Here is a 21,017-nt window from a genome sequence, read left to right as displayed (position 1 = left end):
CATATTTAAAGATAGTTTGTGACACAGGACTTCTAATTTCGCAGAGTGATACAAAATATATTGCATAATAACACATATATGTATTACACTTAGCAAGCTACACGTCCAGTTTTATCACAATACCAATGTATTTCAATTGCAGGTATCTAAAATACGCTCATAATCACAACCCTAGCCATCTCCAGTCGCTGGAAGAAATACATGGGTTGAAGCCAGCTGAAGCCCATTGCTCTCTGAAGTTCTTTTTTTTTTAATTGTATAGTTTTTATACTCTCTGTCGGGCTGTGCCATATACTCTCTCTCTCCATTCTAGTCTGGCTCAGGAAGACATTCACACTCTTAATGAACTCTGAGGGAAACATTTCCACCACCAGTTAATCCACTCAGCTGTTGATAGCTGTTTTATTTAAAACAAAGGCCACCCTCTGGTCCTCTGTGTTGAGATGAAAGTCAGAGTCTTTGCAACACCTGTTCTCAGTCATAAAATGCATTATTTCCTGAATTTTATGGGTACATCATTCTTACCCATCTCTTCTGAGCCTTCTTCCTTTTTAGGGATTTACTGGTGTATTCATAACCAATAAATTACTGGTTGTGATTGATATCAATTGATAATATAATCAAATAACTTTGTGATTATTCACATAGCTTGAAAAACTTATTCCTGTGGTAAACTTGACATAGTTGATCTATTAAAACTTACATCCATTAAAATGACTCTGAGGTAAACATCTTAATTGTGAAAGTGTCTTGTATCTGACATTTGGTAAATCACCTATGAACAGCTTTGATTTTTAAACTGATCAGTTGTTTGAAAATTGGAAAAAGATGATTCGAGAACAATCTTAAATATCACTAGATGTTCACTAAACTAAAATATGATAATAAGATGGGTAGGATTCTCATGCTTCTTTTTTCAGTATAGTGTGACTGACTGCTGCATGTCATGCATCAGACTGCATATGATAGGGATTAAATTCAACTTGTTTTATGAAAACAGTTTTGGTTAAAGCAAAAGACAAAATAATTTTTTCCTCGCTGTTGTAATGTGAGTGAAACAACGCTAATCAAAATAATGGTAGATCGTAAAATATGTGCTTGCACTAGTATAATAATTTTTAAATAATTAAAATCTGAAGCAATTACTTATTAACTCTTTAACTTTGCAGCAGCAAAGACTCCAAGTCTAACATGTTAAAAAACCTCAAGCAATTTCCCCCTAACTGGTAATAAACTTCTGTTCTCAACAAGAAAATATACATTTCCAAGTGGTGATTTTTAATGACATTTATAATTTTTTTTTTTTTTTTTTAACAGCTGAGGATGCATGTGGAGGAACTATGAGAGGATCCAGTGGTATCATCTCAAGCCCCAACTTTCCTAATGAATATCATAATAACGCAGATTGCACATGGACAGTTGTGGCAGAGCCTGGTGATACTATCTCGCTCATATTCACAGATTTCCAAATGGAAGAAAAATATGATTATTTGGAAGTAGAAGGTTCTGAACCACCTACAATATGGTAAGTCAACTACTGGAATTTTAATGTTTTAAAAGAAAAGGGATGATGAAATGTAGGAGGATAACTTCTGTGACTTTTATCAGTAGATAATTGTGCTGAAAAAAAAACAACAAAGAAAAACAGTAATGGTTGCTACTATAACATAAATGTTGATATTCTTCTAATTGCAGCTGTAAAATAATTTCCAAATATATTTCATGGATGTAACATCAAGATGAAAGGCTCTGTAGACTCATTCACCTTCTTGTCTGTAGGTCTAACAGTCTAATCATTCTAGTATTAAAAATGTGTATATTTAGAAGCAGAATGGATGGACTGTTGTACTGGTAAGGATAGGTGGAGCCTTCAGGGAATTACATAATGTCAGAAAGTTAATGGCATGGAGTCCTGTCGGCACAGAGCTGTGCACTGTGGCATTGGTCACATCTGTTGATCACAGATTATCTCTGGAGGAGTTTCTGTAGAGAGAACTGTATATGTGGTCTCACTAAATAATGTGTTAGAGTGTAGCTAGTGCTGCAGCTAAAATTTTGCATCCTGATCTGTGATATACAACACCCTGAACTAAGTGGCCACAGCGCTTTTTGGGTTTGTTTTTATTCCAGATATGCTGCCTTTAGAGAGTATTTCTGTTTGCTTGTTTGTGTGTGTGTGTATGCTTGTTGACTTAGCAGTAGTAGCAATATTTTTGCTAGGATGGCTTCTGCAGTTCTTGATCTCAGTGTGGATGCGTTGTGTAAAACAAATAGTAAAAATAGTAAACAATCTCTTTCAAGATCAGATTCAGTTAAGTGAAAAAATAAATTATACATTCTGTGGTTTTCTGGACAGGTAGTTTTATGGTAACATCATACCACTCAAGAAACGTGTGAGTATGACAAATCTTTGTGTTTGTTATGATGGCTTAAATACACTATTGGTTCACAAAGGAGGATGTATACAAAACCAGAAATAATCGGGATGCTCTCCAGTAAAATCTTAAGCTCTTAACTGGTTCATAAATCATTAGAAGGTCTGGCACAATAGTAATTTGAACAGGTGTCGTGGTTTAAGCCCAGGCCGTAAATCAGAACCACGCAGTCTACTTCCCCCCACTCACCTTTCTTCCCTCCGCTCCTGGAGGGACGAGGAGGAGAATCAAAAGAATGCAACTCCCATGGGTTGAGATAAGAACAGTTTAATAACTAAGGTATAATAACTAAGGTATAACACAAACCACTGCTGCTACCACCAATAAGAATAATGATAAAGGAAATAACAAGGGAAGAGAATACAACCGCTCATGGACCGGTACCTCGCCCCCCACCTTGCAGTGATCCAGCCCTTCCGGGAACTCTCTGTTCTACATCCTGGGCATGACGTGCTGTGGTATGGAATACCTCTTTGGCTAGTTTGGGTCAGGTGTCCTGTCTCTGCTTCCTCCTGGCTTCTCTTCCTCCCTGGCAGAGCATGAGACTCACAAAGTCCTTGGTCAGGGTAAACATTCTGACCAGCACTGAAAACAACGGCTTTATCAGTATTATTCCCAGGCCGAAAGTCAAAACCACAGTGCTGCACCAGATACTAAGAAGGAGAAAAACTTACTGCTGCTGCTGAACCCAGGACAACAGGTGATACAACAGGTGGTTGGCTAGCCATATTAGTAGAGTCTTGTTTTCTTATTATCAGTACAAGAAAACACCAAACATAACATAGGCCAAATAAAAAAAAGTATTTTTTTTTTATAATAAGCAAATAGCTAAAAATTAGATAATTACATTGTTTTGAAAGCATCAGTCTCAGTTCCTACAAGTGATGCTTGTAAGTAATATTCCTCATACTTCAGGGTATACATTATGTCTGAGCTTTAGCAAACAGTATTTCATAATTTGAGTTCATTCATGCTGCCACCTACATAGTTAATTACCTGTATTAGAATATTGCTTAATTACCATTGAGTTTTTCAAGCTGTTAAACTGAAATCTTTTGAACTAGCTGTCAGCTAAGGTAATTTTTAAACAATAATTTATAATAATTATTAGTGAGGTAACACTAATGACATATATAATATGAATTGCTTGAACAGCTAAACATGCATTTGATTACTCTTGAATGAGTTTTATGATTCAATCATGAACTTCAAACAGTGATTTAAGGATTTTTCTGCAAAAAGCTTTGGCTATATTTAAATGATATAATAAGATTTTATAGGGAAATTCTCATCTGTTTACAAAACATAAAAATTACAATAGGAATTTTATAATTGCTCATGTATAGAAGCTGATTGAGAGCATATTCTTTTTTTAGCTTTTTATTTATAGTCCCTAAACTAGACTGATGTATTCAATTATGCAAAAGTATCCCCGATGTGTTAGGAAAAATAGCTTTGGAAAGGTTAATTAATAATAATTTGTTAATTAGATTTGCAGTGGTAATACTTTATTTCTCCTTAGACAATAGGTTTATTTCAAGATATCTTACTTTCTAAAGTCTACATAGCAGTATACTTCTAAAACTAAAACCAGGCTCTTGATCTTTCATTCTGGAAAACAAATAGTACATAATTTGTAATATCATATCTGAATAGTAAGTAGCATTATAAAATAATTTCTTAGACATTTTGTTGCTTTATGTGACTGTTATATTTCTTGAATTAAAAAAAAACCTAACCAAACAACAAACAACAAAACTGAAGTTTTTTTGCTAATCTGCTGTATAACAAGATAACCCTATTTTATTCCAAGTTAACCAATACATAGAATCATAGAATGGTTTGGGTTTGGAAGAGACCTTAAAGATCATCTAATTCTAACCACCACTGCTATGGGTAGGGACACATTCCACTAGACAAGATTGCTCAAAGCACCATCCAGGCTGGCCTTGAACACTGCCGGGAATGGGGCAGCCACAACTTTTCTGAACAACCTGTCTCAGTGCCTCACCACCCTCATAGTGAAGAATTTTTTGCTAATATCTAATTTAAGTCTCCCCTCTGTCAGTGTCCTATCACTACATGCCTTTGTAAGAAGTCACTTTCCACCTTTCTTGTAGTCCCCTTTTAGGTACTGGAAGGCTCTCTCCAGAACCTTCTATTCTCCATACTGAACAAGGCCAACTTCCTCAGCCTGTCTTCACAGAAGAGATGCTATAGCCCTCGAATCAAATTTGTGGCCTCCTCTGGACTCACGCAAACATGTCCACATGCCTCTTGTGCTGGGGGCCTGTGAGCTGAACACAGTACTCCAGGTCGGACACAACCTGGGTTGGTGGTGAAATCGGTGGATCAGCTGAGGTGCATGTATACTAATGCATGTAGTATGAGGAATAAACAAGAAGAGCTGGAAGCCATGGTGCAACAATATAGCTATGATGTAGTCACCATCACAGAAACGTGGTGGGACGAGTCTAATAGCTGGAACATCGTATTGGATGGCTACAAGCTCTTCAGAAGAGACAGAAAAGGGAGAAGGGGTGGAGGGGTGGCCCTTTATATTAGGGAGGTCTTAGATGTTATAGGTATTGAAATTAATGATGATGAAGTTGAATGTTTATGGGTAAGAATCAAGGGGAAGGCTGGGAAGGCTGATATCCTATTGGGGGTCTGTTATCATCCACCCAACCAGAAAGAAGAAGTGGACAACTTGTTTTATAAGCAACTGGAGAATGTTTCTGGATCTTCAGCCCTTGTTCTTGTAGGCGACTTCAACCTACCAGATATATGTTGGGAATTTCATACACCTCAAAAAAGGCAGTCCAGAAAGTTTTTAGAGTGTGTGAAGGATAACTTTTTGTCACAGCTGGTGAGCGAGACTACCAGGGGAGGGTCTATGTTAGACCTGTTGTTCACTAATAGAGATGGACTGGTGGGGGAGGTGAAGGTTGAAGGTTGCCTGGGGCACAGTGATCATGAAATTGTAGAGTTCTCAATACTCAGGGAAATCAGGAGGAACATCAATAAGACCTATACCTTGGACTTCCGGAGGGCAGATTTTGGCCTGTTTAAGAGACTCATTCGGAGAGTTCCTTGGGAAACTGCCCTTGAAAATAAAGGAGTTCAGGAAAGATGGGTGTGCCTCAAAACAGAGATCTTGAGGGCACAGGAAAAGTCTGTTCCTGTGTGCCGAAAGATGAGCCGACGAGGCAAGCGTCCAGCCTGGATGGGTACTGAGGTTATGAAGGAACTTAGAAATAAAAAGAAGGTGTATCATCTTTGGAAGGAGGGTGAGGTTTCTCAGGGAGTGTTTAAGGAGGCTGCTGGGGCATGTAGAAAGAAAATTAGGGAGGCCAAAGCTCAGTTTGAACTTAAATTGGCAACTTCCGTAAAGAATAATAAAAAAAGTTTTTATAAATATATCAATGGTAAAAGGAAAGGTAAGACTGATCTTTGCTACTTATTGGATGAGGCAGGAAACTTAGTAACTAAAGATGAGGAGAAAGCAGAAGTGCCTAATGACTTTTTTGCCTCAGTTTTCAGTAGGAAGACACCTTGCCCTCAAGATAACTGTACTTTGGGGTTGGTAGGTGGTGTTAGGGAGCAGAATGGTCCTCTTGTTATTCAAGAAGAGGAAGTTAGAGAATTGTTGAGGCATCTGAACATTTATAAATCAATGGGACCAGATGGGATCCATCCCAGGGTGATGAGGGAGATAGCGGATGAGCTTGCAAAGCCGCTCTCCATCATTTACCAACAGTCGTGGCTCACTGGTGAGGTTCCAGATGATTGGAAGTTGGCCAATGTGATGCCCATTTATAAAAAGGGTAGGAGGGAGGATCCTGGTAATTACAGGCCAGTTAGTCTGACCTCAGAGCTGGGAAAGTTAATGGAAAAGTTCATACTGAGTGTTATTAAGCAGCACTTAAGAAATGGCCAGGGTATTAGACCCAGCCAGCATGGGTTTATGAAGGGCAGGTCATGCTTGATCAACCTGATTTCCTTTTATGATCAGGTGACCCGCCTGGTGGATGTGGGAAGGGCTGTGGATGTTGTGTATTTGGATTTCAGCAAGGCTTTTGACACTGTCCCCCATAACATACTCCTGGAAAAGCTAGCAGCTCACGGCTTGGACAGGAGCACACTTTGCTGGGTCAGTAACTAGCTGGATGGCCAGGCCCAGAGGGTGATGGTGAACGGTGTTGCATCCAGCTGGCAACCTGTCACCAGTGGTGTCCCTCAGGGGTCTGTGCTGGGACCGGTGTTGTTCAATATTTTTATTGATGACATGGATGAGGGTATTGAGTCTTTCATCAGTAAGTTTGCAGATGACACTAAGTTGGGAGCTTGTGTCGATCTTCTGGAAGGAAGGAGGGCTCTGCAGAGAGACGTGGATAGGTTGGATAGATGGGCAGAATCCAATAAGATGAAATTTAATAAGTCTAAGTGCCGGGTCCTACATTTTGGCCATAAAAACCCCTTGCAATGTTACAAGTTGGGGACAGTGTGGCTGGATAGTGTCCAGGTAGAAAGGGATCTGGGGGTATTGGTGGATGGCCAGCTGAATATGAGCCAGCAGTGTGCCCTGGTGGCCAAGAAGGCCAATGGCATCCTAGCCTGCATTAGGAATGGTGTGGCCAGCAGAAACAGGGAGGTTATTCTTCCCCTGTACTCAGCACTGGTGAGGCCGCACCTTGAGTACTGTGTCCAGTTCTGGGCTCCTCAGTTTAAGAAGGACGTGGAAATGATTGAGCGCTTCCAAAGGAGGGCAACGAGGCTGGTGAGGGGCTTGGACCGCAAGCCCTACGAGGAGCGACTGAGAGAGCTGGAGTTGTTTAGCCTGGAGAAAAGGAGACTCAGAGGTGACCTTATCACTCTCTACAACTTCTTGAAAGGAGGTTGTAGACGGGTGGGGGTTGGTCTCTTTCACCAGGCAGCAACTGACAGAACGAGAGGACACAGTCTCAAACTGCGCCAAGGAAGGTACAAGTTGGATATTAGGAAGAAATTTTTCAAAGAAAGAATAATAAAATATTGGAACGGTCTGCCCAGGGTGGTGGTGGAGTCACCATCCCTGGATGTGTTTAAAAAGAGATTGGATGTGGCACTTGGTGACATGGTTTAGTCGAGATGTAGGGCATGGGTTAGACTCAATGATCTTGAAGGTCCCTTCCAACCTGGTAATTCTGATTCTGATTCTGATTCTGGGGACTCACAAAAGTGGAGCAGAGGGGAGAATCACCTCACTCAACCTGCTGGTGAGTGAGGTGTCATTTTGATGCAGCCCAGCATACGGTTGTCTTTATGGGCTGCAAGTGCACACTGCTGGCTCGTGTCAAGTTTTTTGTCAACCAACACCCACACAACCTTTTGTTCAGGGCTGCTCTCAATCCACACTCTGTCCAGCCTGTATTTGTGCCTGGGATTGCTCTGACCCAGGTGCAGGACCTTGCACTTGGCCTTGTTGAACTTCATGAAGTTCACATGGGCTCACCTTTCACGCCTGTCAGTTCCCTCTGGATGGCATCCCTTCCCTCCAGTGTGTCGATCGCACCACACAGCTTGGTATTGCCAGCAAAATTGCTGAGGGTGCACTCAATCCCACTGTCTATATCACTGACAGAGATGTTAAACATTGCTGGTCCCAATACCAACCACAGAGGAACGCCACTTATTACTTGTTTCTACTTGGACCTTGAGCCATTGACCAGAAGTCATAGAATCATAGAAATAGTTAGGGTTGGAAAGGACCTTAAGATCATCTAGTTCCAACCCCCCTGCCATGGGCAGGGACACCTCACACTAAACCATGCCACCCAAGTCTCTCTCCAACCTGGCCTTGAACACCGCCAAGGATGGAGCATTCACAACCTCCCTGGGCAACCCATTCCAGTGCCTCATCACCCTCTCAGTAAATAATTTCTTCCTTATATCCAGTCTAAACTTCCCCTGTTTAAGTTTGAACCTGTTTCCCCTTGTCCTGTCACTACAGTCCCTGATGAAGGGTCCCTCCCCAGCATCCTTGTAGGCCCCCTTCAGATACTGGAAGTCTTTAAGTGCGACCATCCAGCCAATTATCCAGAGTGTTCCGTCCATCAAATCCATGCCTGTCCAGTTTAGATACCAGGATTGTTGTGTGAGGAGATACCAAGTAGGTAGTCTGGGGTTATCCATAAGACAAGACCCAGAATTCTTTATGAAGTTCTAACTTTCTGTAGTCTTCCAGTCAGTCAATATTTCAGTTATTCCAAGTCTTTTCTTCAAGAAAATCTTAATAGGCCATTTTTATTTAAGCAGTGGGGAAAAATTGTATAGATTCCCTTCAGAGTTTTTGTTGTCTGTTGTCAAGGACTGATTCTGACGTTTGGTAATTTGAACTGAATGAAGATGTTTTTTTTTCATTTTGGAAGTGAAACCAAGCGAAAATTGTTAGTTTGAGGTAACTGCTTTTCCTATCTTTTATCAACAAACCAAAGAAACTGAAAGTAAATTATGAAATGCTAGGTTTTGCCTAAGTGAAGATTTACGGTTTCAGATATTCATTGGTGAAAGAAATTGCAATGTCATTATAGGATAATTTATGCCGCGTCTCCAAGTTCAGAGCTATATATTCTGAGAGCATCTGAACACAGAAGAGTTTTCTAATGCTTGCCTCTAGGATACTGGAATTGGAGCATTTCTCTTATTTTGCCATTGGTCACTTTTAATGGAATATTTAATAATCACTGAGCAGAAAAGTGGAGTGATTCTCTAGGCTGCTTTGATATGAGTATCTGGCTTCCAGCATGTACTTTACCCTGAATTGTTAAGATAATTGTTAAGACTCCAGTTAAATTGCATAGACAAAGTGGTAGATCTTCCTTCCCAGAATATTCTGTGAAAGATGTGCTTAGAGCATTCTCCTGATGAGAGTGTGTGAAGATGGAATGGTTATTTTGCACACTGTCCTAAGCGAAGACATTAAATCTGTATTTTCTATTCCTTATCATCAGCTTAATTTAGCTGTTGTTGAAAAAACATTGACAACTTTTCCTTCTATACATGTTTCTCTTTTTTTAATACTATGATATATTCTATTGTATTATTTTTATAATTAAGTTGTTTACTCTTCTGTATAGCACAGCTAAGGACAATTTAATGAGCACACTTTATTCAAATTTACAGCAATCATAATTTCCCTGTAAGAATTTTGTGAAGCCATTTCTGATAAAAATAAATAAAAATTATGAAATCTGGCAGCTCATTTAAAATTGCTTCCTAATAAACAGTGTCAGTGTAGTGATTGTCTAGTAACTTTAAACATAGCATTCTTCAATTTCACAGCTGATTCTTTTTTATATATTGTAAAAAGGTAATTAGATTTTAACTTCAAGTGTTCTTGTAATATTACACTTACTGGCTTTTTTCTGAATCTAAGCTTACAAACTCTGTTAATGAAGTTTTAAAATATTAGGCAAATTTTGTCCAAGTAATACTCAACCTGAGTGTTGCCCATTCACTCTAAAGAAGCCTTAGAGTCACTCTGCATTTGTGGCCTGATGCCCTGGCATCATTCCTTGGGACAGTTTGTTTTAGCACTAAAGGACTCTGGTAGTATATAGAATACAAAGTCTCTCATATTCCTCAGCAATACTTATTATGAAATATATATGTTGCATCTTATGTGTCGTTTTCCATGCTTTTGCTGACAATCACACGTAAGTAGTACAAGTACCAATGAAAATAGTAATGTGCTGGAGAAAAAAAAAACAGAATGGACAAGACAAGACAAGAAGCTGAGGTGACCATAAATAGAGATTAAATTGAGAGGGCAGACCTCAGGCCCAGCAATTGTTTTCTTGAAAAATCTCTTAAAATTAGAAAGTGACAAGTGCAATTGTTTATTTTTTATTAATGAAGACTGTTGTGACAGTGCCTTAGATATTGTTGCTGTTTTCTCCCTAGTTATTATACAAAGTTTTTATGTCTTGTTTAATGCTCAGAAGAAAGACACAGGAAAGTAATGTTAATGAGTGATGTAATCCTAATAAGGATGTTAAACGCTCCAGATGATAGATGGTTTATACTCTGATACAACTGAGTTCGAATTTAAAGAGTGGTGGCAGAAATGATACTGCTTATCACAGCAAAGATGTCTTCAGAAGAATGTTGCCGTTGTAGCCAAATAGGTGGAAAAAAATATTCGTATGGCAAACAAAATGCAGTCATAAAAACCTGCTGAAAGCAGAGGTTTAACTGACAGTGGATACAATTAATTTTTTTATTGGATTAAACTGCAGAAACAAAATAGATGCAAATGCAAAGGCAGCCAGGTTTTGGAGTGACTAAGTCCATCTCCCCTTTTAAAACAGGTAATAGAAGATAAGAGAGAGAATGCTTAACAATGAACAGGGTAAGCAGAAAGCCAGGAATGGGGGGAATACTGAAGCTAAATTATTGCCTGGTTTGAGTCTTTGATTATCTATGCATTCTGTGTTATAATTTTCATCCCCTTTTCTGAAGAGAAAGAGAAATAAAGTGGTTGGCTGTTTGGAAACAAAAGCTTTCCATAGAAATCAGTTATTTCTATCCTTTAGTCTTTGCCTCTGTGGTCTGATTTTGTATGTGGTCATTCAGGATTTCATAGAATCATAGAATCATAGAATAGTTAGGGTTGGAAAGGACCTTGAGATCATCTAGTTCCAAGTCCCCTGCCATGGGCAGGGACACCCCACACTAAACCATGTCACCCAAGGCCTCATCCAACCTGGCCTTGAACACCGCCAAGGATGGAGCATTCACAACCTCCCTGGGCAACCCATTCCAGTGCCTCACCACCCTCTCAGTAAAGAATTTCTTCCTTATATCTAATCTAAACTTCCCCTGTTTAAGTTTGAACCTATGACCCCTTGTCCTCTCACTACAGTCCCTGATGAAGGGTCCCTCCCCAGCATCCTTGTAGGCGCCCTTCAGATACTGGAAGGCTGCTATGAGGTCTCCACGCAGCCTTCTCTTCTCCAGGCTGAACAGCCCCAACTTTCTCAGCCTGTCTCCATACGGATTCACCTGAATTTCAACGTGTCATTTCCATGAGGTCATTCAGAACAGTCCAAGAAGCACAGTGCATTCTGTAATATGTAGGGTCAGGCCCAGTGGTACTATTAGGAGGGGAATTTGTTGCAGTGACTGAGGAGGTTAATGGCACATTCTTGTTTTGTTTTTTTTTTTGCTGTTTTGTTGTGTGATTCTGTTTGGTAACCATCATTTGAAAAGGACTTTGAAACTGGCTTTGCATCTGGTCCTCTTAAAATGCTTATTGAAACATGAAGAAGATTTGAATCTAGAGAGAAAAAAGGAATCACATGCTTAACAATAGAGATGAAGGCTTCTCTGTGTTATTTTGTACTGTTCTTGTGTGTTCCTGAATAAGCAGAAGTACTTTTCATGATACCCTGTTCTAGTGGTATTTTCTGCATTCGTTTCTCAGGTTGTACTTCAAAATGAAATGCAGAAACATTTCTCAAACTTCTCATGCAGAATAAACACATGTAGCCATGAGTTTCATATGAAAACCTTCATTCTGCCACTTAAGAGTAAAGAGCTTGTAGTCTATGCTTTTTTTTTTTTTTTAAGACATTTTGTTACTTTGTAAGATTTACAATAAATAGATACAATTCTTAGTAAAGGAAGAATTTGACTTTAAGAAACTGTCATATCCCTGGAAATGCAGATCACCCAAAGCTGTAAAACAAACTAATCCTGAAACTCAATATGTTAGGTATGTGTCTCGGTAAGCAGGTTGTAAGGGAACAAAGGAGAGAATGATAGAATCTTATAATCAGGATAATTCAGCATGGAAGGGAAATCAGGAGCTGTCTAGTCCAACCTACATTTGAAAGCAGGCTCAGCTCTTGAGGTGAGAGAGGGTAACTCGGGGCTTTATCCAGGCTGGATGATATATCCATATCATGTCATATCATATCATATCATATCATATTAGGCCTTTATTATCATATATCATTTAGGCTCTCTAGAAAAGACAGGCCTGGCAGGTGGGGAGGGGGAGTTGCTATGTATGTTAGGGATAGGCTGGAGAGTATGGAACTCTGTCTGGGGACGGGTGAGCAGTCGACAGAGAGTTTGTGGGTCAGGGTTAAAGGGAGAACAGCGACGGGAGACATTACTGTGGGGATCTGTTACAGACCGCCTGATCAAGAGGAATCTGTGGATGAAGTGCTCTACAGACAGATAGGAACAGCCTCACGCTCACAGGCCCTTGTTCTCATGGGGGACTTCAACCACCCTGAAATCTGTTGGAGTGAAGGTACAGCCCGGCACAAACAATCCCGGAGGTTCCTCGATTGTTTGGAAGACAACTTCCTTCTGCAAGTAATAGAGGAGCCAACAAGGAGAGGTGCCATGCTTGACCTTGTGCTCACCAACAGGGAAGGACTGGTTGGAAATATGATGCTCCAGGGCAGCCTTGGTTGCTGCGACCATGAGATGGTCGAATTCGAGATCCTCAGGACAGTGAGAAGAGCGTGCAGCAAGCTCACTGCCCTGGACTTCAAGAGAGCAGACTTTGGCCTCTTCAGGAACCTGCTCAGTAAGGTTCCATGGGATATAGCCCTAGAGGGCAGGGGGGCCCAAGACTCTTGGTTGTTATTCAAGGATCACCTGCTACAAGCTCAGGAGTGTTGAGTCCCAACTAGAAGGAAGTGCAGCAGGAGGGCCAGGAGACCTCCTTGGATGGATAAGGAGCTGCTCAGGAAAATTCAAAGGAAAAAAGAGGCTTATAGAAGGTGGAAGCAAGGAGAGGTGACATGGGAAGAATACAGGGATGTTGTCTGGGAAGCTAGGGACCAGGTGAGGAAAGCTAAGGCCCAGTTAGAATTGAACTTGGCTAGGGATGTTAAGGGTAGCAGGAAGGGATTCTATAGGTATGTAGCAAATAAAAGACAGACTAGGGACTACGTAGGCCCCCTTCGGAAGATATCGGGAGAACTGGCTACCCAGGATTTGGAGAAGGCTGAGTTTCTTAATGACTTCTTTGCCTCAGTCTTCACTGGCAAAGGCTCTGACTGCACCTCCCAAGTCTTGGAAGGCGGATGCAGGGACTATAAGAATGAAGACCCTAGGCCTACTGTAGGAGAGGATCTGGTTCGAGACCATCTTAAAAACCTAAACGTACACAAGTCCATGGGACCTGACGGAATCCATCCGCAGGTCCTGAAGGAGCTGGTGAATGAAGTTGCTAAGCCACTGGCCATCATATTTGAAAAATCATGGTAGTCAGGTGAAGTCCTCAGCGGCTGGAAAAAGAGAAATAGAACCCTCATTTTTAAGAAGGGAAAAATGGATGACCTGGGGAATTACAGACCAGTCAGTCTCACCTCTGTGCCTGGCAAACTCTTGGAGCAGATTCTCCTGGAAGGCATGCTAAGGCACATGAAAAACAACGAGGTGGTTCGTGACAGCCAGCATGGCTTCACTAAGGGGAAATCCTGCCTGACCAATTTGGTGGCCTTCTATGGTGGCTACGAAACTGATGGACAGGGGCAGAGCAGTTGACGTCATCTACCTGGACTTGTGCAAAGCGTTTGACACTGTCCCACATGACATCCTTGTCTCTAAATTGGAGAGACATCAATTTGATGGGTGGACCACTTGGTGGATAAAGAACTGGCTGGATGGCCACACGCAAAGAGTTGTGGTCAATGGCTCGATGTCTGGCTGGAGATCGGTAACAAGTGGTGTCCCTCATGGAACAGTGTTGGGACTGGTCTTGTTCAATATCTTTGTCGGTGACATGGACAGTGGGATTGAGTGTGACCTCAGCAAGTTTGCTGATGACGCCAAGCTGTGTGGTTCGGTTGATACGCCGGAGGGAAGGGATGCCATCCAGAGGGACCTTGACACGCTTGTGAGGTGGGCTGATGCCAACCTGATGAAGTTTAACCATGCCAAGTGCAAGGTCCTACACCTGGGTCAGGGCAATGCCAGGCACAGCTACAGGTTGGGCAGAGAAGAGATTCAGAGCAGCCCTACAGAGAAGGACTTGGGGGTGTTGGTCCATGAAAAAACGAACATGAGGTGGCAATGTGCACTCGCAGCCCAGAAAGCCAACCGTATCCTGGGCTGCATCAAAAGGAGCATGACCAGCATGTTGAAGGAGGTGGTCCTGCCCCTCTACTCTGCTCTCGTCAGACCTCCCTTGGAGTACTGTGTGCAGTTCTGGTGTCCTCAACATAAAAAGGACATGGAACTGTTGGAACAAGTCCAGAGGAGGGCCACGAGGATGATCAGGGGACTGAAGCACCTCCCATATGAAGAGAGGCTGAGAAAGTTGAGGCTGTTCAGCCTGGAGAAGAGAATGCTGCGTGGAGACCTCATAGCAGCCTTCCAGTATCTGAAGGGGGCCAATAAGGATGCTGTGGGTGGACTCTTCATCAGGGACTGTAGTGACAGGACAAGGGGTCACGGGTTCAAACTTAACCAGGGGAAGTTTAGATTGGGTATAAGGAAGAAATTATTTACTGAGAGGGTGATGAGGCACTGGAATGGGTTGCCCAGGGAGGTTGTGAATGCTCCATCCTTGGCGGTGTTCAAGGCTAGGTTGGAGAGAGCCTTTGGTGACATGGTTTAGTGTGGGGTGTCCCTGCCCATGGCAGGGGGGTTGGAACTAGATGATCTTAAAGTCCTTTCCAGCCCTAACTATTCTATGATTCTATATCATATAATTTCATGAAGTCTTATCCATGTTTAGAAACAAGTTGAAACATAATTCTCAGGAATCCTTATATGGTAGAAGAAAACCTCAGGTTTTTACACTATCCCAATTGTGGAGACATTTACTAGCTAATGTGTTAGTTCTTCCATGGACATTTTTAACACTCTCTGGACGGACCAATATTGCGTATTTGTAATTCTGTTTTGTAGATCATTTTGTAAGGCATTTTAATAATGAATATGTAAAAATCATGATCAGTAGCAAAACCAAGCATATTCAAAAATTGAGTCTGTGAATCAGCAGTTTCTGGAAGAAATATAGTGGGAAGATGGCTTCATAATTTAACAGGGAACACTCACTGTGCTTACTCCAGCAGAATACTGCACTTGTTTTGATGTGATCATTTGTTATTGTCTCAGGATGGCAGTTGCTGGAGTGGTGAGGGAGACTGATTGCTCTTGTCTTGACTGAAACTCCAGTGACTGAACTTGCAAGTAAGGCTGGAACAGCAGCTGTATGTTATGCTACGTGAGCTGTATGGTGGGAGAAAGGGTATTACACATAAAGCAGGAGATAACATAAGTCTCAAAACCAGACAGGGGAAAAAAAAAACAACAGACAACCAAACACAAATGAAAGAATGATCCCAGACCAAAGCAGGTAATCATTTCATTTATCACTCTGGAGTAATTAAAAATTAATACTTCCTCATCATATATACTGAGTCCCTGCTATGATCTCATTTACTTCACTGAGAAAAGTATGGCCTGTGGTAGAACAGTTAATTGCTGCAGAGATAATCCTAAATCACTCTTGTTCCTAGATTCTGGATTAAAATCTTTACTATGCTTTCTACATTGGATAAACTACATACAGTCATAGAGTCATAGAATCATAGAATAATTAGGGTTGGAAAGGACCTTAAGATCATTTAGTTCCAACCCCCCTGCCATGGGCATAATTCCTTCTTTTATGTGTCTGGACACAGCAGCCGAAAATACATTATTTTGGATGCATGAATGAAACTCTTTGTGTTCATGAATAAATCCTGACAAGAAGATAAAACATCACTTATATGGGGCCTACAGTCTACTCAAAACTTTTTGTGATTGTCCATCTGTTTTGCTTATGAAAATCACTTGAAGTGATTTAGAGTGCAAATTCACTTGTAAAATGAACCTAAGCCAAACCATTAAGCATCCTATGACCCTGCTTATGCAATTTCTTTATATTAAGGGTAGACTCAATGTCAAACCAGTGTCAGAGCAATTTTTAATAATCACATGCCATAGCGTCCTGGGCATGATATAACAGTCACTAAAAAGAAAATAATCCATTCATGTGTACTTTGTTTATTTCTTGTGCCTACAGTAGGCCATGAAAGTAAATATTTTATATATACACAGATATTAAAAATACTTTTATCCCATAATTTTTAAACTGTTTCTAAGGTTAACAGTTTTAGGTGTTTACAAATGGAATGCAATGCATTTTCAAAATTTTGAAACACTGAAGATAAATTCATCTAGATATGCTTTAAAAATTTAAACTTTTGAAAGTTAAATGCAATTTCACCGTGACCTAATTCCTGAACCATGTTAATATTCTGAAACCCTATGTCAAGATAGCTGCAATAACATGAGAAACAGTACCGAAAAGGGGAAACGGGTGGAAACAGATATGGGGAAAATAATCTATAGGGAGAGGAATAAAATAGGCTAAAGCTTTTACATTTTGAAAAGGAATAAGAAAGAAACTATATGAAAGATTAATAAAATTATGAATATTATATGCTACATAAATAAAGAACATTAATTCATTTCTTATGCTAAAATAAATAGGGATACTTGATTTATCAGGCAGAAGATTTTAAAAAAAAGTTAGAACTTCTCTGTAGCATACATAATTAAGTTGTGAAAGTCATCAGCATAGGATATTATAGATATAAAACTAAGATTGAAAAATGGATCAGAAATTCATAAAAGGAAAATTTATCAAAGGAGATTGAACATAGGCTCCCTTCAAGAAGCCTGCAGTCCATAAAATTCCTGGGAATTGTGACAATGTATGAGGGGATGAATCTCATTCTGTACAATCATAGTTTCTGACACTCCTAGTGAGTTATCTGTTACTGCTCATTGTCAGAAATAAAATATTAGTCTCAGTGTATTTCTGATCTAACACACCACTGCACTTGTTCTTAGATACCATCACGGTTATGGTAGGTAGTATACAGGGTAGGATAATTCCAGTCATGGCAACAAGAGATTTTTGCATTATTCATATAAACCGAAGAAATTATGATAACTGGGATGCATCAGGAGTAATAGTTTTGCATCTGCAAAGTATCTTCAGGGCTGAAGTTCAGAACTTTTCAGTTTATGTTGTAGAATTATTCTGCCTTCATTTAAGGCTTGTGATAAGAAAACCTGAAGATGCCAAATCATTATTTAAGGCTTCAGCAAATATGGACTCTAATTTCACCAGATATTACCTAGTGTTTAATCATAATCAGTGTTTTGATTATGATTATACTACTTTTGATTTAATTTTTGTCTGGTTTCTTTTTCAAGCCAGTATGGAATTCTTCTTGGACTTTTCTTCCCTCTACTAAAAAGCTTATTAATATAGATATTTATCTATCTTGATTAATTGAACTCCTAGTCTTCTTTCTTTGCTTCTAGACTTTTTTTTGATCATTCTGTGTAAGATCCAGTAAGTAAGTTGCTGGAGCCTTCACATCTCTTGATCAGCCTTTTCTGTACCCAAACTTGTAGTATTGGACTTGTATATTTGAATCAGCAGAAAACCTAACTACTGCATAGCATATATTCTGTCATCCCTGAAGCATATAACACAGGTTCTGACATCTTTTATGTGGATATACTGCACTGCTGCACAACTTCTTCTCCCCAGTGCTTTTTATGTCAGAAGATAAACTCTTACCATCATCTCTGTTTGTTGAGCGAGAACATACTATCCTGCATGTCTTAAAGTGAAGTTAAGGGTAAGGTAAAACACTGTTGTAATAAGGCTTAGTTTCTGTTTAGTAGCTGACACCATGTCTTTCAAAAAACCCAATCTTGAACAGCAGCTTCCAATTTAATTTGATGTTCATTCCCAAAATCAGAAAATTTCATTTACAAGTATAAATCTTTTAAAACTGCATTAGCAGTTACACGAATCTTTTCATGTTTCCTAATCAGGTATATCCCAGAATATATTGCTAGAAAAAAGAGGGAAAAAAAAAAGGAAACAATTTTATATCATTAGTTGGTGTTGTAGCTCAGTAAACCTAACGTTTGTTCTCTGTGTCATGCTAGTATGGGTACTAAAGGTAAGGACTTAAGTACACTAACACAGCTGTGGAGCATGAGCTTTCTTTTCCTTGCTCATGCTTATATATAGTCTGCTGTGGTTATCTTCCTGATTACTGCATTCTTGTAATTGCAGTACTTTAAAGGTCAGTCTTAAATTATAATAGGTGAATTAGCGACCTATTATCTTTTATCAATTTTAGATCTGAATATTTGAAAAATTCCAACTCAGATGTATCAGAATAGTGGTCTCTCAGAGTGCACAGATGACATATCATCATTACTACTAATAACACTAAAGGGCATCTTACAAGAAGTTAATAGGTACTAAAGTCATACAAGGTATTTTTAAACTAATTTAGTTGGCTTTTTACTGCATAATTTACATGATACCACCTTACAGCCAAATGTCATGTGCAAAGTTAAAATTCTTTTGCTGAAATGGATCTGAAATTTTATCAGTAATAGATTTATATAGTAAAGTAAATCAGAGTTATTAATCTAAAGAATGTTTACTTCTAATTTGTTTAGCCTGGAAAATCTACATAATGAGCTGGCCTTTTAAACAAGGCACCAGATTTTCCTTGAATATATTTCCTTCTAACGCCACAGAATACTGATAAGTCTGATAAACTTTGTATTTATTCTTTAGCAAAACTTTTGTATGTATTAGCCAATATATTAAAACACGTAGTTGCATTAATTTTTATTATAAACAAGTCTTTTAATAATCATTTTCTTTGTGTCCTATGTAGAAGCCATCATTCTTTAGTGGGCCTGTTTTACTCACAGGTTTTGGAGGATGTGGGAGAGAGGGAGAGGCAAAGACATGACACTTAAAAGCAAATGATTTTATTTGCTTATATCACAATGAATATGTTACATCTACATTTTAACACACAAACATAGATTTTAAATATTTACCTTTTTAATAATTATAAAGTGAAGACTTTTGAATCTAGGGGGTTTTATAATTTACACAAATTGATACAATAAAATAAATTTGAAATATTCCTAATTATTAATTACCTTTTGTTAAATTATATTAATTATCCACAAATAAAAATATACTATGAGATTTTATAGCACTCAAGAGAGTCTTATACATTTTTCTTAGTTTGTAATTTCTCGTTGTATTGGATTTTTCGGCATTTATTACTCTCTAAATCTTCAGTATGGCCTCTGTTAATAGGGAGTGTGATGTCTTCTGTTGGACAAATTAAACTACAAATGTTCAGCTCAGAGGCATGGTTCCAAAGTATGGAGAGGTTAAAATGCTGTGACATGGATCACTAATTCACAGTCTAATTTACTAGAAACAGCAGGTGGCTAGCAGTCAGACCCATGCAGTGGTGTCTCTGAAGTGCATGCTCATCAGAGCAGCATTTGGTACTTGAAAGAAAATGATTGTATAAACTGGTGATGTTACACACACCTGTGTATGAAGAATTGATATATATAAAACAATTTTTACATGTTTTCATAATTATTCATCAAATTCATAAACAAAAATCACTTTTGTCTCATTTCTCATGAGATTTGTCACAAATGTTGCATTATTAAAATGTTTTTATAATGTTTATTAAAAACAAACAAAAAAAACCCTGAAAAAAAAGTCTTTTATTCTTGATATTTTAACATATATAAACTCAATACTTGATGTTACATCAATAATATATTTTGGTGCATCGTTTTCACCATGATCTCTTGAAAGTCGGTAGCTTTTGGCCCAGACTTTTGCTTTACACACGTCAGTCTTCAGCTCAGTGCCATACCAGTCTAGGTCTAGAGCTGGGAGCAGTACAGCTGCATCAATGAGAATTCTTGCTCAGGGCTATTACTCTTACTTCGATGTGCATGAGTATCTCTGTATGTGTCGTGGTTTAAGCCCAGGCCGTAAATCAGAACCACGCTGTCCACTCCCCGCCCCACCCCCCACGAGGGATGGGAAGGAGAATCGAAAGAATGTAACTCCCAGGGGTTGAGATAAAAACAGTCCAGTAACTCAGGTATAACACAAATCACTACTACTACCACCAATAAGAATAATGATAAAGGAAATAACAAGGGAAGAGAATATGATACCACCCGCCGGAAATGAGCCTGACGGAGAAGAGGGTGTGCCCTTCCGGGTAACTCCCAGTTACATCCCTGGGCATGACGTGCTGTGGTATGGAATACCTCTTTGGCTAGTTTGGGTCAGGTGTCCTGTCCCTGCTTCCTCCCGGCTTCCCCTCCTCCCTGGCAGAGCATGAGACTCACAAAGTCCTTGGTCAGGGTAAACATTCTGACCAGTAACTGAAAGCTATCAGTATTATTCCCAGGCCGAAAGTCAAAACCACAGCGCTGCACCAGCTACTAAGAAGGAGAAAAACTGACTGCTGCTGCTGAACCCAGGACAGTATGTTGTTTCACTTTGAAACACAGGAATATTTTAACTCCAGCCAGGTATCTGGCACAAAGGGGAGGGAAGGACTGTGGTTCTCTGTGGTGCAAGCCTATTTCATTCAGTATCTGATATCCACATTGTGTGTTTTCCAGTGATGAAGAGTGTGC

General features: G+C 39.6%; 1 protein-coding gene across 3 annotated transcripts in view; it reads left to right on the top strand.

Moving 5' to 3' along the window:
* CSMD3 (CUB and Sushi multiple domains 3) overlaps positions 1-21,017 on the top strand; it is a gene marked incomplete at both ends in the record, with an annotated part of 652,566 nt that overhangs the window by 199,860 nt on the left and 431,689 nt on the right. For all 3 annotated transcript variants that reach the window (XM_080610435.1, XM_080610434.1, XM_080610433.1), the window contains one exon: positions 1,318-1,525. In XM_080610435.1, coding sequence (XP_080466561.1) covers positions 1,318-1,525 — 208 coding nt within the window. The remainder of the gene's footprint in view (positions 1-1,317; positions 1,526-21,017) is intronic.

Source organism: Psittacula echo (genome assembly GCF_963264785.1).
Source record: "Psittacula echo genome assembly, chromosome: 2".
NCBI classification, from domain to species: Eukaryota; Metazoa; Chordata; class Aves; order Psittaciformes; family Psittacidae; genus Psittacula; species Psittacula echo.
Note: the sequence above shows the minus strand (reverse complement) of the source record. Positions and strands in the feature narration are given on the sequence as shown.